The sequence below is a fragment of the Hyperolius riggenbachi genome, chromosome 7 (assembly GCF_040937935.1).
Source record: "Hyperolius riggenbachi isolate aHypRig1 chromosome 7, aHypRig1.pri, whole genome shotgun sequence".
Lineage (NCBI taxonomy): Eukaryota > Metazoa > Chordata > Amphibia > Anura > Hyperoliidae > Hyperolius > Hyperolius riggenbachi.
This window is the reverse complement of record NC_090652.1, coordinates 325,401,057-325,419,016: the sequence shown is the minus strand read 5'-3', so window position 1 is coordinate 325,419,016 and position 17,960 is coordinate 325,401,057. Positions and strand designations below refer to the sequence as shown.

Below are 17,960 nucleotides of genomic sequence, written 5' to 3'. Positions count from 1 at the left end.
AGGCCACGGTGTGGGCCTGTAGAGAATGCCTGTTGGTGATGATAGAGTAGAGGCCAGGGTGTGGGCCTGTAGGGAATTAGGGAATTGCCTGTTGGTGATGATAGAGTAGAGGCCACGGTGTGGGACTGTAGGGAGTGCCTGTTGGTGATGATAGAGTAGAGGCCACAGTGTGGGCTTGTAGGGAGTGCCTGTTGGTGAGGATAGAGTAGAGGCCACGGTGTGGGCCTGTAAAGAATGCCTGTTGGTGATGATAAAGTAGAGGCCACGGCGTGGGCCTGTAGGGAATGCCTGTTGGTGATGATAGAGTAGAGACCACGGTGTGGGCCTGTAGAGAATGCCTGTTGGTGATGATAGAGTAGAGGCCACGGTGTGGGCCTGTAGAGAATGACTGTTGGTGATGATAGAGTAGAGGCCACGGTGTGGGCCTGTAGGGAATGCCTGTTGGTGAGGATAGAGTAGAGGCCACGGTGTGGGCCTGTAGAGAATGCCTGTTGGTGAGGATAGAGTAGAGGCCACGGTGTGGGCCTGTAGGGAATGCCTGTTGGTGAGGATAGAGTAGAGGCCACGGTGTGGGCCTGTAGGGAATGCCTGTTGGTGAGGATAGAGTAGAGGCCACGGTGTGGGCCTGTAGAGAATGCCTGTTGGTGAGGATAGAGTAGAGGCCACGGTGTGGGCCTGTAGAGAATGCCTGTTGGTGATGATAGAGTAGAGGCCACGGTGTGGGCCTGTAGAGAATGCCTGTTGGTGATGATAGAGTAGAGGCCACGGTGTGGGCCTGTAGAGAATGCCTGTTGGTGAGGATAGAGTAGAGGCCACGGTGTGGGCCTGTAGGGAATGCCTGTTGGTGAGGATAGAGTAGAGGCCACGGTGTGGGCCTGTAGAGAATGCCTGTTGGCGAGGATAGAGTAGGGGCCACGGTGTGGGCCTGTAGAGAATGCCTGTTGGTGAGGATAGAGTAGAGGCCACGGTGTGGGCCTGTAGAGAATGCCTGTTGGTGATGATAGAGTAGAGGCCACGGTGTGGGCCTGTAGAGAATGCCTGTTGGTGAGGATAGAGTAGAGGCCACGGTGTGGGCCTGTAGGGAATGCCTGTTGGTGAGGATAGAGTAGAGGCCACGGTGTGGGCCTGTAGGGAATGCCTGTTGGTGAGGATAGAGTAGAGGCCACGGTGTGGGCCTGTAGAGAATGCCTGTTGGTGAGGATAGAGTAGAGGCCACGGTGTGGGCCTGTAGAGAATGCCTGTTGGTGATGATAGAGTAGAGGCCACGGTGTGGGCCTGTAGAGAATGCCTGTTGGTGATGATAGAGTAGAGGCCACAGTGTGGGCCTGTAGGGAATGCCTGTTGGTGAGGATAGAGTAGAGGCCAGGGTGTGGGCCTGTAGGGAATTAGGGAATTGCCTGTTGGTGATGATAGAGTAGGGGCCACGATGTGGGCATGTAGAGAATGCCTGTTGGTGATGATAGAGTAGAGGCCAGGGTGTGGGCCTGTAGGGAATTAGGGAATTGCCTGTTGGTGATGATAGAGTAGAGGCCACGGTGTGGGACTGTAGGGAATGCCTGTTGGTGATGATAAAGTAGAGGCCACGGTGTGGGCCTGTAGGGAATGCCTGTCGGTGATGAAAGAGTAGAGGCCACGGTGTGGGCCTGTAGGGAATGCCTGTTGGTGATGATAGAGTAGAGGCCACGGTGTGGGCCTGTAGGGAATGCCTGTCGGTGATGAAAGAGTAGAGGCCACGGTGTGGGACTGTAGGGAATGCCTGTCGGTGATGATAGAGTACAGGCCACGGTGTGGGCCTGTAGAGAATGCCTGTTGGTGAGGATAGAGTAGAGGCCACGGTGTGGGCCTGTAGGGAATGCCTGTTGGTGAGGATAGAGTAGAGGCCACGGTGTGGGCTTGTAGAGAATGCCTGTTGGTGATGATAAAGTAGAGACCACAGTTTGGGCCTGTAGGGAATGCCTGTTGGTGATGATAATAGAGTAGAGGCCACGGTGTGAGCCTGTAGGGAGTGCCTGTTGGTGATGATAGAGTAGAGGCCACGGTGTGGGCCTGTAGGGAATGCCTGTCGGTGATGAAAGAGTAGAGGCCACGGTGTGGGCCTGTAGGGAATGCCTGTTGGTGAGGATAGAGTAGAGGCCACGGTGTGGGCTTGTAGAGAATGCCTGTTGGTGATGATAAAGTAGAGACCACAGTTTGGGCCTGTAGGGAATGCCTGTTGGTGATGATAATAGAGTAGAGGCCACGGTGTGGGACTGTAGGGAATGCCTGTTGGTGATGATAGAGTAGAGGCCACAGCATGGGCCTGTAGGGAATGCCTGTCGGTGATGAAAGAGTAGAGGCCACGGTGTGGGCCTGTAGGGAATGCCTGTTGGTGATGATAGAGTAGAGGCCACGGTGTGGGACTGTAGGGAATGCCTGTCGGTGATGATAGAGTACAGGCCACGGTGTGGGCCTGTAGAGAATGCCTGTTGGTGATGATAGAGTAGAGGCCATGGTGTGGGACTGTAGGGAATGCCTGTCGGTGATGATAGAGTACAGGCCACGGTGTGGGCCTGTAGAGAATGCCTGTTGGTGAGGATAGAGTAGAGGCCACGGTGTGGGCCTGTAGGGAATGCCTGTTGGTGAGGATAGAGTAGAGGCCACGGTGTGGGCTTGTAGAGAATGCCTGTTGGTGATGATAAAGTAGAGACCACAGTTTGGGCCTGTAGGGAATGCCTGTTGGTGATGATAATAGAGTAGAGGCCACGGTGTGAGCCTGTAGGGAGTGCCTGTTGGTGATGATAATAGAGTAGAGGCCACGGTGTGGGCTTGTAGGGAGTGCCTGTTGGTGATGATAATAGAGTAGAGGCCACGGTTTCAGTGATCAGCATTGACATTTCTGGATGGCTGGGCGCAGATGATCTGTGATTGGTTGCTGCCCAGTGGTTGGTAGAATGTTTGGGCTCCGTAGCTAGCAGCCAGTGATATAGGAGGATCTAGGCCAGAGGATTGACGCAGTGTGCTGTGCAGGCTACTGGCAGGATCTAGGCCTGAGGACAGCTGCAGTGTGCTGTGCTGGTTACTGGCAGGATCTAGGCCTGAGGATATCCACAGTGTGCTGTGCAGGTTACTGGCAGGATCTAGGCCTGAGGACAGCCGCAGTGTGCTGTGCAGGTTACCGGGAGGATCTAGGCCTGAGGATATCCACAGTGTGCTGTGCAGGTTACTGGCAGGATCTAGGCCTGAGGACAGCCGCAGTGTGCTGTGCAGGTTACTGGTAGGATCTAGGCCTGAGGACAGCCGCAGTGTGCTGTGCAGGTTACCGGGAGGATCTAGGCCTGAGGATATCCACAGTGTGCTGTGCAGGTTACCGGCAGGATCTAGGCCTGAGGATAGCTGCAGTGTGCTGTGCAGGTTACTAGCAGGATCTAGGCCTGAGGATAGCCGCAGTGTGCTGTGCAGGTTACCGGGAGGATCTAGGCCTGAGGACAGCCGCAGTGTGCTGTGCAGGTTACTGGTAGGATCTAGGCCTGAGGACAGCCGCAGTGTGCTGTGCAGGTTACCGGGAGGATCTAGGCCTGAGGATATCCACAGTGTGCTGTGCAGGTTACCGGCAGGATCTAGGCCTGAGGATAGCTGCAGTGTGCTGTGCAGGTTACTAGCAGGATCTAGGCCTGAGGATAGCCGCAGTGTGCTGTGCAGGTTACCGGGAGGATCTAGGCCTGAGGACAGCCGCAGTGTGCTGTGCAGGTTACCGGGAGGATCTAGGCCTGAGGATAGCCGCAGCATGCTGTGCAGGTTACCAGGAGGATCTAGGCCTGAGGATAGCTGCAGTGTGCTGTGCAGGTTACTGGGAGGATCTAGGCCTGAGGATAGCTGCAGTGTGATGTGCAGGTTACCGGGAGGATCTAGGCCTGAGGATATCCACAGTGTGCTGTGCAGGTTACTGGCAGGATCTAGGCCTGAGGATAGCTGCAGTGTGCTGTGCAGGTTACTGGCAGGATCTAGGCCTGAGGACAGCCGCAGTGTGCTGTGCAGGTTACTGGCAGGATCTAGGCCTGAGGATAGCTGCAGTGTGCTGTGCGGGTTACTGGGAGGATCTAGGCCTGAGGACAGCCGCAGTGTGCTGTGCAGGTTACCGGGAGGATCTAGGCCTGAGGATATCCACAGTGTGCTGTGCAGGTTACTGGCAGGATCTAGGCCTGAGGATAGCTGCAGTGTGCTGTGCAGGTTACCGGGAGGATCTAGGCCTGAGGATATCCACAGTGTGCTGTGCAGGTTACTGGTAGGATCTAGGCCTGAGGACAGCCGCAGTGTGCTGTGCAGGTTACCGGGAGGATCTAGGCCTGAGGATATCCACAGTGTGCTGTGCAGGTTACTGGCAGGATCTAGGCCTGAGGATAGCTGCAGTGTGCTGTGCAGGTTACTGGGATGATCTAGGCCTGAGGACAGCCGCAGTGTGCTGTGCAGGTTACCGGGAGGATCTAGGCCTGAGGATATCCACAGTGTGCTGTGCAGGTTACTGGCAGGATCTAGGCCTGAGGATAGCTGCAGTGTGCTGTGCAGGTTACCGGGAGGATCTAGGCCTGAGGATATCCACAGTGTGCTGTGCAGGTTACTGGTAGGATCTAGGCCTGAGGACAGCCGCAGTGTGCTGTGCAGGTTACCGGGAGGATCTAGGCCTGAGGATATCCACAGTGTGCTGTGCAGGTTACTGGCAGGATCTAGGCCTGAGGACAGCCGCAGTGTGCTGTGCAGGTTACTGGCAGGATCTAGGCCTGAGGATATCCACAGTGTGCTGTGCAGGTTACTGGCAGGATCTAGGCCTGAGGATATCCACAGTGTGCTGTGCAGGTTACTGGCAGGATCTAGGCCTGAGGATATCCACAGTGTGCTGTGCAGGTTACTGGCAGGATCTAGGCCTGAGGATAGCTGCAGTGTGCTGTGCAGGTTACCGGGAGGATCTAGGCCTGAGGATATCCACTGTGTGCTGTGCAGATTACTGGCAGGATCTAGGCCTGAGGACAGCCGCAGTGTGCTGTGCAGGTTACCGGGAGGATCTAGGCCTGAGGATATCCACAGTGTGCTGTGCAGGTTACTGGCAGGATCTAGGCCTGAGGACAGCCGCAGTGTGCTGTGCAGGTTACTGGCAGGATCTAGGCCTGAGGATATCCACAGTGTGCTGTGCAGGTTACTGGCAGGATCTAGGCCTGAGGATATCCACAGTGTGCTGTGCAGGTTACTGTCAGGATCTAGGCCTGAGGATATCCACAGTGTGCTGTGCAGGTTACTGGCAGGATCTAGGCCTGAGGATAGCTGCAGTGTGCTGTGCAGGTTACCGGGAGGATCTAGGCCTGAGGATATCCACTGTGTGCTGTGCAGGTTACTGGCAGGATCTAGGCCTGAGGACAGCCGCAGTGTGCTGTGCAGGTTACTGGTAGGATCTAGGCCTGAGGACAGCCGCAGTGTGCTGTGCAGGTTACCGGGAGGATCTAGGCCTGAGGATATCCACAGTGTGCTGTGCAGGTTACCGGCAGGATCTAGGCCTGAGGATAGCTGCAGTGTGCTGTGCAGGTTACTGGCAGGATCTAGGCCTGAGGATAGCCGCAGTGTGCTGTGCAGGTTACCGGCAGGATCTAGGCCTGAGGATAGCCGCAGTGTGCTGTGCAGGTTACCGGGAGGATCTAGGCCTGAGGATAGCCACAGCATGCTGTGCAGGTTACCGGGAGGATCTAGGCCTTTCCTTACTATGGACCATTGTTACTATATGAGAGGGTAGCCCACGTCCCCAGCACTGCAGTCTTCCCCTAGCATGGCTACACTACAGCCTATCACTATGGGGTGCTGCCCACCATACTGACCCTCTATCACCCTCAGTCTCTGCTGAGATGATGTTGATGTATATTGTCTCCCTTCTGCAGAGTTTTACCTCCCCACCCTTCCTGGGTGCCGGCCAGTGATGGGGGACAGAGATGAGACTCCTGGAAGACCCACCCGTCACTCCCCTGGCTGCCTCCACAAGATGAATCTGCCCATCCGGGGTCTCCTCCTCTTCCTTATCGGGGTCTTCCTGGCGCTGGTGCTGAATCTGTTACAAGTGCAGAGAAATGTCACCCTATTTCCCCCCGATGTGCTGTCCAGCCTCTTCTCCTCGGCCTGGTGGGTGCCGCTCTGCTGTGGGACCGCTGCAGGTAGGTCAGTGTGGGCGGTGCAGGTAGGTCAGTGTGGGCGGTGCAGGTAGCTCAGTGTGGGTGGTGCAGGTAGCTCAGTGTGGGTGGTGCAGGTAGCTCAGTGTGGGCGGTGCAGGTAGGTCAGTGTGGGACCGCTGCAGGTAGGTCAGTGTGGGACCGCTGCAGGTAGGTCAGTGTGGGCGGTGCAGGTAGGTCAGTGTGGGACCGCTGCAGGTAGGTCAGTGTGGGCGGTGCAGGTAGGTCAGTGTGGGACCGCTGCAGGTAGGTCAGTGTGGGACCGCTGCAGGTAGGTCAGTGTGGGACCGCTGCAGGTAGGTCAGTGTGGGCGGTGCAGGTAGCTCAGTGTGGGCAGTGCAGGTAGCTCAGTGTGGGCGGTGCAGGTAGGTCAGTGTGGGCGGTGCAGGTAGGTCAGTGTGGGCGGTGCAGGTAGGTCAGTGTGGGCGGTGCAGGTAGCTCAGTGTGGGACCGCTGCAGGTAGGTCAGTGTGGGCGCTGCAGGTAGGTCAGTGTGGGCGCTGCAGGTAGGTCAGTGTGGGCGGTGCATATGGGTCAGTGTGGGCGGTGCAGGTAGGACTGTGTGGGCGGTGCAGGTAGGTCAGTGTGGGCGCTGCAGGTAGGTCAGTGTGGGCGCTGCAGGTAGGTCAGTGTGGGCGCTGCAGGTAGCTCAGTGTGGGTGCTGCAGGTAGCTCAGTGTGGGCGGTGCAGGTAGCTCAGTGTGGGCGGTGCAGGTAGCTCAGTGTGGGCGGTGCAGGTAGCTCAGTGTGGGCGGTGCAGGTAGGTCAGTGTGGGCGGTGCAGGTAGGTCAGTGTGGGCGGTGCAGGTAGGTCAGTGTGGGCGGTGCAGGTAGGTCAGTGTGGGCGGTGCAGGTAGGTCAGTGTGGGCGCTGCAGGTAGGTCTGTGTGGGCGCTGCAGGTAGGTCAGTGTGGGCGGTGCAGGTAGGTCAGTGTGGGCGCTGCAGGTAGGTCAGTGTGGGCGGTGCAGGTAGGTCACTGTGGGCGCTGCAGGTAGGTCAGTGTGGGCGCTGCAGGTAGGTCAGTGTGGGCGGTGCAGGTAGGTCAGTGTGGGCGCTGTAGGTAGGTCAGTGTGGGCGGTGCAGGTAGGTCAGTGTGAGCGGTGCAGGTAGGTCAGTGTGAGCGGTGCAGGTAGGTCAGTGTGGGCGGTGCAGGTAGGTCAGTGTGGGCGGTGCAGGTAGGTCAGTGTGGGCGGTGCAGGTAGGTCAGTGTGGGCGCTGCAGGTAGGTCAGTGTGGGCGCTGTAGGTAGGTCAGTGTGGGCGGTGCAGGTAGGTCAGTGTGGGCGCTGTAGGTAGGTCAGTGTGAGCGGTGCAGGTAGGTCAGTGTGAGCGGTGCAGGTAGGTCACTGTGGGCGCTGCAGGTAGATCAGTGTGGGCGGTGCAGGTAGGTCAGTGTGGGCGGTGCAGGTAGGTCAGTGTGGGCGCTGTAGGTAGGTCAGTGTGGGCGGTGCAGGTAGGTCAGTGTGAGCGGTGCAGGTTGGTCGGTGTGGGTGCCGCAGGCAGGTCGGTGTGGGTGCCGCAGGTTGGTCGGTGTGGGTGCCGCAGGTTGGTCGGTGTGGGTCCTGCAGGTTGGTCGGTGTGGGTGCCGCAGGTTGGTCGGTGTGGGTGCCGCAGGTTGGTCGGTGCAGGTAGGTCAGTGTAGGTGCCGCAGGTAGGTCGGTGTGGGTGCCGCAGGTTGGTCGGTGTGGGTCCTGCAGGTTAGTCGGTGTGGGTGCCGCAGGTTGGTCGGTGTGGGTCCTGCAGGTTGGTCGGTGTGGGTGCCGCAGGTTGGTCGGTGTGGGTCCTGCAGGTTGGTCGGTGTGGGTGCCGCAGGTTGGTCGGTGTGGGTGCCGCAGGTAGGTCGGTGTGGGCGGTGCAGGTGGGTCAGTGTGGGCGGTGCAGGTAGGTCGGTGTGGGCGGTGCAGGTAGGTCGGTGTGGGCGGTGCAGGTAGGTCGGTGTGGGCGGTGCAGGTAGGTCAGTGTGGGCGCTGTAGGTAGGTCAGTGTGGGTGGTGCAGGTAGGTCAGTGTGGGCAGTGCAGGTAGGTCGGTGTGGGCGGTGCAGGTAGGTCGGTGTGGGCGGTGCAGGTAGGTCGGTGTAGTGTGGGCGCCGCAGGTAGGTCGGTGTGGGTGCCGCAGGTAGGTCGGTGTGGGTGCCGCAGGTTGGTCAGTGTGGGTGCCGCAGGTAGGTCGGTGCAGGTTGGTCGGTGTGGGTGCCGCAGGTAGGTCAGTGTGGGTGCCGCAGGTAGGTTGGTGTGGTTGCCACAGGTAGGTCGGTGTGGGTGCCGCAGGTAGGTCGGTGTGGGTGCCGCAGGTAGGTCGGTGTGGGTGCCGCAGGTAGGTCGGTGTGGGTCCTGCAGGTTGGTCGGTGTGGGTGCCGCAGGTTGGTCGGTGTGGGTCCTGCAGGTTGGTCGGTGTGGGTGCCGCAGGTTGGTCGGTGTGGGTGCCGCAGGTAGGTCGGTGTGGGTGCCGCAGGTAGGTCGGTGTGGGTGCCGCAGGTAGGTCGGTGTGGGTGCCGCAGGTAGGTCGGTGTGGGTGCCGCAGGTTGGTCGGTGTGGGTCCTGCAGGTTGGTCGGTGTGGGTGCCGCAGGTTGGTCAGTGTGGGTGCCGCAGGTAGGTCGGTGTGGGTGCCGCAAGTAGAAGTGGAGAAGCATGCAGAGTGTGTACAGTACATATACACTCACCTAAAGGAATATTAGGACCACCATACTAATATGGTGTTTGACCCCCTTTTGCCTTCAGAACTGCCTTAATTCTACGTGGCAATGATACAACAAGGTGCTGAAAACATTCTTTAGTTTTGTTTGCCCATATTGATAGGATAGCATCTTGCAGTGGATGGAGATTTGTGGGATGCACATCCAGGGCACGAAGCTCCCGTTCCATCACATCCCAAAGATGCTCTATTGGGGTGGGATCTGGTGACTGTGGGGGCCATTTTACTACAGTGAGCTCATTGTCATGTTCAAGAAACCAATGTGAAATGATTGGAGCTTTGTGACATGGTGCATTATCCAGCTGGAAGCAGCCATTAGAGGATGGGTACATGGTGGTCATGAAGGGATGGACATGGTCAGAAACAATGCTCAGGTAGCCCGTGGCATTTAAACAATGCCCAATTGTCACTAAGGGGCCTAAAGTGTGCCAAGAAAACTTCCCCCACACCATTACACCACCACCACCAGCCTGCACAGTGGTAACAAGGCATGGTGGATCCATGTTCTCATTCTGTTTACTCCAAATTCTGACTATCGAGACTCATCAGACCAGGCAACATTTTTCCAGTCTTCAACTGTCCAATCTTGGTTAGCTTGTGCAAATTGTAGCCTCTTTTTCCTATTTGTAGTGGAGATGAGTGGTACCCGGTGGGGTCTTCTTCTGTTGTAGCCCATCCGCCTCAAGGTTGTGCGTGTTGTGGCTTCACAAATGCTTTGCTGCATACCTCGGTTGTAACGAGTGGTTATTTCAGTCAACGTTGCTCTTCTATCAGCATGAAGCGGTCGGCCCATTCTCCTCTGACCTCTAGCAACAACAAGGCATTTTCGCCCACAGGACTGCCGCATACTGGATGTTTTTCCCTTTTCACACCATTCTTTGTAAACCCTAGAAATTGTTGTGCGTGAAAATCCCAGTAACTGAGCAGATTGTGAAATACTCAGACCGGCCCGTCTGGCACCAACAACCATGCCACGCTCAGAATTGCTTAAATCACCTTTCTTTCCCAGTCTGACATTCAGTTTGGAGTTCAGGAGATTGTCTTGCCCAGGACCACACCCCTAAATGCATTGAAGCAACTGCCATGTGATTGGGTGATTAGATAATTGCATTAATGAGAGATTGAACAGGTGTTCCTAATAATCCTTTAGGTGAGTGTATAAGTGCGTACACACGCCGGACTGGAGGCAACGACGGGTCCGTCGTTGCCTCCCGCTGGGTGGGCGTGCCAACGACAGTCCGGCGTGTGTACGCACTGTCGGCGGACTGATACGGCTGTTTCTGAGCGATCCGCCGGGCGGATCGCTCAGAAACAGCCGTATCAGTCCGCCGACAGTGCGTACACACGCCGGACTGTCGTTGGCACGCCCACCCAGCGGGAGGCAACGACGGACCCGTCGTTGCCTCCAGTCCGGCGTGTGTACGGACCTTATGTGTGTTTGTACAGTATATATGTGCGTACAGTGTGTGTTTGTACAGTATATACAGTACAGACCAAAAGTTTGGACACACCTTTTCATTCAAAGAGTTTTCTTTATTTTCATGACTATGAACATTGTAGATTCACACTGAAGGCATCCAAACTATGAATGACCACATGTGGAAGTATAGTACATAACCAACAAGTGTGACACAACTGAAAATAGGTCATATTCTAGGTTCTTCAAAGTAGCCACCTTTTGCTTTGGTTACTGCTTTGCACACACTTGGCATTCTCTTGATGAGCTTCAAGAGGTAGTCACCTGAAATGGTCTTCCAACAGTCTTGAAGGAGCTCCCAGAGATGCTTGGCACTTGTTGTCCCTTTTGCCTTCACTCTGCGGTCCAACTCACCCCAAACCATCTCGATTGGTTTCAGGTTTGGTGACTGTGGAGGCCAGGCAGAGCCGGGACAAGGTCCTCGAGCACCCAAGACTGAGACACCAAAGTGTGCCCCTCCACCCTAGTGTTGGGCGAACATCTAGATGTTCGGGTTCGGGCTGAACAGGCCGAACATGGCCGCGATGTTCGGGTGTTCGAGCCGAACTCCGAACATAATGGAAGTCAATGGAGACCCGAACTTTCGTGCTTTGTAAAGCCTCCTTACATGCTACATACCCCAAATTTACAGGGTATGTGCACCTTGGGAGTGGGTACAAGAGGAAAAAATTTTTTAGCAAAAAGAGCTTATAGTTTTTGAGAAAATCGATTTTCAAGTTTCAAAGGGAAAACTGTCTTTTAAATGCGGGAAATGTCTGTTTTCTTTGCACAGGTAACATGCTTTTTGTCGGCATGCAGTCATAAATGTAATACATATAAGAGGTTCCAGGAAAAGGGACCGGTAACGCTAACCCAGCAGCAGCAGACGTGATGGAACAGGAGGAGGCGCAGGAGGAGAAGGCCACGCTTTGTGAGACACAACAACCCAGGCCTTGCATGAGGACAAGAAGCGTGCGGATAGCATGCTTTGTACCGCCATGCAGTCATAAATGTAATAAAGATAAGTGGTTCAATAAACAGGGACCACGCGGCAACGCTAACCCAGCAGCAGCAGACGTGATGGAACAGGAGGAGGCGCAGGAGGAGAAGGCCACGCTTTGTGAGACACAACAACCCAGGCCTTGCATGAGGACAAGAAGCGTGCGGATAGCAATTTGCATTTTGTCGCCATGCAGTCATAAATGTAATACAGATGAGAGGTTCCAGGAAAAGAGACCGGTAACGCTAACCCAGCAGCAGCACACGTGATGGAACAGGAGGAGGGTGGCGCAGGAGGAGAAGGCCACGCTTTGAGACACAACAACCCAGGCCTTGCATGAGGACAAGAAGCGTGCGGATAGCAATTTGCATTTTGTCGCCATGCAGTCATAAATGTAATACAGATGAGAGGTTCAATAAACAGGGACCGGAAACGCTACACCATCACAGATGTTCATTGTTCATGTTACTTGGTTGGGGTCCGGGAGTGTTGCGTAGTCGTTTCCAATCCAGGATTGATTCATTTTAATTTGAGTCAGACGGTCTGCATTTTCTGTGGAGAGGCGGATACGCCGATCTGTGACGATGCCTCCGGCAGCACTGAAACAGCGTTCCGACATAACGCTGGCTGCCGGGCAAGCCAGCACCTCTATTGCGTACATTGCCAGTTTGTGCCAGGTGTCTAGCTTCGATACCCAATAGTTGAAGGGTGCAGATGGATTGTTCAACACAGCTATGCCATCTGACATGTAGTCCTTGACCATCTTCTCCAGGCGATCGGTGTTGGAGGTGGATCTGCACGCTTGCTGTTCTGTGTGCTGCTGCATGGGTGTCAGAAAATTTTCCCACTCCAAGGACACTGCCGATACCATTCCCTTTTGGGCACTAGCTGCGGCTTGTGTTGTTTGCTGCCCTCCTGGTCGTCCTGGGTTTGCGGAAGTCAGTCTGTCGGCGTACAACTGGCTAGAGGAGGGGGAGGATGTCAATCTCCTCTCTAAAGTCTCCACAAGGGCCTGCTGGTATTCTTCCATTTTGACCTGTCTGACTCTTTCTTCAAGCAGTTTTGGAACATTGTGTTTGTACCGTGGATCCAGAAGGGTATAAACCCAGTAATTGGTGTTGTCCAGAATGCGCACAATGCGTGGGTCGCGTTCAATGCAGTCCTAGGCCGAAGAGGTCATAGCCTAGGGTCACAAAAACCTGTTTATTTGGGCAATTTCAATGGTAGTGATGGTGACGTACATAAATCTCAGCCATGGCCGTTAGCAACGTCTGAATTTCACGAAATGTCTCATGCAGGTAGAAGACATATTGTTAGACTTGGATTCCAAAGATGGGGTCCCTACATCTCTGCAAACCAGAGTTACAGGGGTCCAAAATTGGTAAAATCCCCCATAGGCTTTCATTGCCTCCCTATTTCACTTTCCAAAATCTCACATCTTTTCAAAGGGCAATGGCTCAGCAGTGGCAAATTTTCTAGCATTGTAGGGACCCTTAGGGGGAACATGACTGGTGAGTTTCGGGCCCCTAGGCCGAAGAGGTCATAGCCTAGGGTCACAAAAACCTGTTTATTTGGGCTATTTCAATGGTAGTGATGCTGACGTACATAAATCTCAGCCATGGCCGTTAGCAACGTCTGAATTTCACGAAATGTCTCATGCAGGTAGAAGACATATTGTTAGACTTGGATTCCAAAGATGGGGTCCCTACATCTCTGCAAACCAGAGTTACAGGGGTCCAAAATTGGTAAAATCCCCCATAGGCTTTCATTGCCTCCCTATTTCACTTTCCAAAATCTCACATCTTTTCAAAGGGCAATTGCTCAGCAGTGGCAAATTTTCTAGCATTGTAGGGACCCTTAGGGGGAACATGACTGGTGAGTTTTGGGCCCCTAGGCCGAAGAGGTCATAGACTAGGGTCACAAAATTCAGGAGCATAAGGGTGACATTCGTGGTTATAAGCCAGGAGAAAAAAGCTGTGACACCCCACTAGCCCGACATTTTTTTGAATGCGGACATAGGGTGTCACAGTTAAGATGGCTAGTTTTGGACCACGTACCACCGCTGCAGAGAGGTGGGAACAGAGACCGGATTCTCCTACAGAAGGAGGCCCGGTGGATGAGAAAGTTGGAGTCCATCAACCCCAAGGAGATGAATGAAATGTTCAGCTTGAAATGTTTTTTATGATGCTGTATTATGTGTTACTGACTTAATTTCTCTCTCTCTCCTATCCCCAGTTATTAATGGGACACACACCATCGTGATTGGTTAGGGGTGTCGGTTGGAGGGTGGTAAGATGGATCTGTGGTCCAAATATTTGCAACAGAAGTTTTTCGCAGTATTGTCTGTATTAGGTTTACCTAAGATGCAGTAATTTGATTTGTTAATCAGGTTTACCGAGGTAGACGGATATAGTAATGCCTCTGATCAGTGCCCTAAGGGGTTAACAAGACTTTGGACTGGGTGATGTCAGTGATCAGCCGACTTGTCAGCTGACAAGATGGAGGTGGTCCAATTTAGGGTGTGGTGGTTAGAAGTATGTATTTATTCACTGTGTGCCATTCAATGTATGTACACCTGATGAAGGGGATATGCCCCGAAACATGTCGTGTATTACTGGGATTTGATAAAACGCAAGTTTGGAGCCAATTGAGTGCCTCCTTCGTATTTACTACATTGAACCGTGTGTGGAGTGGTGACCCACAGAGGGATTGTGCACCAGCAACATAGACCTGACTAGGCCTATTCCACAGGGACTCGCTGCAGTTTGCTTGTTATAGCCTAGGGTCACAAAAACCTGTTTATTTGGGCAATTTCAATGGTGGCGAGTCTGACGTACATAAATCGCAGCAATGGCCGTTAGCAACATCTGAATCTCACGAAATGTCTCATGCAGGTAGAAGACATATTGTTAGACTTGGATTCCAAAGATGGGGTCTCTACATCTCTGCAAACCAGAGTTACAGGGCTCCAAAATTGGTAAAATCCCCCATAGGCTTTCATTGGGCCTACTATTTACCGTTCCAAAATCTCACACCATTTCAAAGGGCAATGGCTCAGCAGTGGCAAAACTCACCAGTCATGTTCCCCCTAAGGGTCCCTACAATGCTAGAAAATTTGGTACTGCTGAGCCATTGCCCTTTGAAAAGATGTGAGATTTTGGAAAGTGAAATAGGGAGGCAATGAAAGCCTATGGGGGATTTTACCAATTTTGGACCCCTGTAACTCTGGTTTGCAGAGATGTAGGGACCCCATCTTTGGAATCCAAGTCTAACAATATGTCTTCTACCTGCATGAGACATTTCGTGAAATTCAGACGTTGCTAACGGCCATGGCTGAGATTTATGTACGTCAGCATCACTACCATTGAAATAGCCCAAATAAACAGGTTTTTGTGACCCTAGGCTATGACCTCTTCGGCCTAGGGGCCCGAAACTCACCAGTCATGTTCCCCCTAAGGGTCCCTACAATGCTAGAAAATTTGCCACTGCTGAGCCATTGCCCTTTGAAAAGATGTGAGATTTTGGAAAGTGAAATAGGGAGGCAATAAAAGCCTATGGGGGATTTTACCAATTTTGGACCCCTGTAACTCTGGTTTGCAGAGATGTAGGGACCCCATCTTTGGAATCCAAGTCTAACAATATGTCTTCTACCTGCATGAGACATTTCGTGAAATTCAGACGTTGCTAACGGCCATGGCTGAGATTTATGTACGTCAGCATCACTACCATTGAAATTGCCCAAATAAACAGGTTTTTGTGACCCTAGGCTATGACCTCTTCGGCCTAGGACTGCATTGAACGCGACCCACGCATTGTGCGCATTCTGGACAACACCAATTACTGGGTTTATACCCTTCTGGATCCACGGTACAAACACAATGTTCCAAAACTGCTTGAAGAAAGAGTCAGACAGGTCAAAATGGAAGAATACCAGCAGGCCCTTGTGGAGACTTTAGAGAGGAGATTGACATCCTCCCCCTCCTCTAGCCAGTTGTACGCCGACAGACTGACTTCCGCAAACCCAGGACGACCAGGAGGGCAGCAAACAACACAAGCCGCAGCTAGTGCCCAAAAGGGAATGGTATCGGCAGTGTCCTTGGAGTGGGAAAATTTTCTGACACCCATGCAGCAGCCCACAGAACAGCAAGCGTGCAGATCCACCTCCAACACCGATCGCCTGGAGAAGATGGTCAAGGACTACATGTCAGATGGCATAGCTGTGTTGAACAATCCATCTGCACCCTTCAACTATTGGGTATCGAAGCTAGACACCTGGCACAAACTGGCAATGTACGCAATAGAGGTGCTGGCTTGCCCGGCAGCCAGCGTTATGTCGGAACGCTGTTTCAGTGCTGCCGGAGGCATCGTCACAGATCGGCGTATCCGCCTCTCCACAGAAAATGCAGACCGTCTGACTCAAATTAAAATGAATCAATCCTGGATTGGAAACGACTACGCAACACTCCCGGACCCCAACCAAGTAACATGAACAATGAACATCTGTGATGGGTTAGCGTTTCCGGTCCCTGTTTATTGAACCTCTCATCTGTATTACATTTATGACTGCATGCCGACAAAATGCAAATTGCTATCCGCACGCTTCTTGTCCTCATGCAAGGCCTGGGTTGTTGTGTCTCAAAGCGTGGCCTTCTCCTCCTGCGCCGCCCTCCTCCTGTTCCATCACGTGTGCTGCTGCTGGGTTAGCGTTACCGGTCCCTTTTCCTGGAACCTCTTATATGTATTACATTTATGACTGCATGCCGACAAAAAGCATGTTACCTGTGCAAAGAAAACAGACATTTCCCGCATTTAAAAGACAGTTTTCCCTTTGAAACTTTAAAATCGATTTTCTCAAAAACTATAAGCTCTTTTTGCTAAAAAAAAAAATCCTCTTGTACCCACTCCCAAGGTGCACATACCCTGTAAATTTGGGGTATGTAGCATGTAAGGAGGCTTTACAAAGCACGAAAGTTCGGGTCCCCATTGACTTCCATTATGTTCGGAGTTCGGCTCGAACACCCGAACATCGCGGCCATGTTCGGCCCGAACCCGAACATCTAGATGTTCGCCCAACACTACACGTGACCCGTTCGGCCAATCACAGCGCTAGCCGAACGTTCGGGTAACGTTCGGCCATGCGCTCTTAGTTCGGCCATATGGCCGAACAGTTTGGCCGAACACCATCAGGTGTTCGGCCGAACTCGAACATCACCCGAACAGGGTGATGTTCTGCAGAACCCGAACAGTGGCGAACACTGTTCGCCCAACACTACTCCACCCCTCCCACCCCAGCCATCACACACTGATTGCTATTAGATTAAGAGGTGCCCCAGGGCCCCCACCCAACACCTTAATCTGTAGTTATCTGGCTTGCAGTCACTGCTATGTATCCATTTTTTCTTATTTCTCTTTGCTTCAAACTAAATGGGGGAATGATAGCTGAGTGAGTTGCGTGCCCCTCCTACACTGCGCCCTGAGGCTGGAGCCTCTCTCGCCTCTGCCTCAGCCCGGCCCTGGGCCAAGTCATCTGGTGCAGCACCCCATCACTCTTCTTCCTGGTCAAATAGCCCTTACCCAGCCTGGAGGTGTGTTTGGGGTCATTGTCCTGTTGAACAATAAATGATGGTCCAACTAAACGCAAACCGGATGGAATAGCATGCCGCTGCAAGATGCTGTGGTAACCATGCTGGTTCAGTATGCCTTCAATTTTGAATAAATCCCCAACAGTGTCACCAGCAAAGCACCCCCACACCATCACACCTCCTCCTCCATGCTTCACGGTGGGAACCAGGCATGTAGAGACCATCCGTTCACCTTTTCTGCGTCGCACGAAGACACAGTGGTTGGAACCACAGATCTCAAATTTGGACTCATCAGACCAAAGCACAGATTTCCACTGGTCTAATGTCCATTCCTTGTGTTCTTTAGACCAAACACGTCTCTTCTGCTTGTTGCCTGTCCTTAGCAGTGGTTTCCTAGCAGATATTCTACCATGAAGGCCTGATTCACACAGTCTCCTCTTAGCAGTTGTTCTAGAGATGTGTCTGCTGCTAGAACTCTGTGTGGCATTGACCTGGTCTCTAATCTGAGCTGCTGTTATCCTGCGATTTCTGAGGCTGGTGACTCAGATGATCCTCCGCAGCAGAGGTGACTCTTGGTCTTCCTTTCCTGGGCCGGTCCGCATGTGAGCCAGTATCTTTTGTAGCGTTTGATGGTTTTTGAGACTGCACTTGGGTATGGCCACTCGTTTTCCTTTACTTAGCTGCTTTTTTCTTGCCATAATACAAATTCTAACAGTCTATTCAGCAGGACTATCAGCTGTGTATCCACCTGACTTCTCCACAACGCAACTGAAGGTCCCGACCCCATTTATAAGGCAAGAAATCCCACTTATTAAACCTGACAGGGCTCACCTGTGAAGTGAGAACCATTTCAGGTGACTATCTCTTGAAGCTCAGCAAGAGAATGCCGAGAGTGTGCAAAGCAGTAATCAAAGCTAAAGGTGGTTACTTTGCAGAACCTAGAATATGACATATTTTCAGGTGTTTCACACTTGTTGGTTATGTACTATACTTCCACATGTGGTCATTCATAGTTTGGAGGCCTTCAGTGTAAATCTACAATGTTCATAGTC

General features: G+C 53.1%; 1 protein-coding gene across 1 annotated transcript in view; it reads left to right on the top strand.

Moving 5' to 3' along the window:
- The window catches only part of INSIG2 (insulin induced gene 2), a 52,204-nt gene that overhangs the window by 2,491 nt on the left and 31,753 nt on the right, over positions 1-17,960 (top strand). The window contains exon 2 of the mRNA XM_068247136.1: positions 5,900-6,167. Coding sequence (XP_068103237.1) covers positions 5,900-6,167 — 268 coding nt within the window. The remainder of the gene's footprint in view (positions 1-5,899; positions 6,168-17,960) is intronic.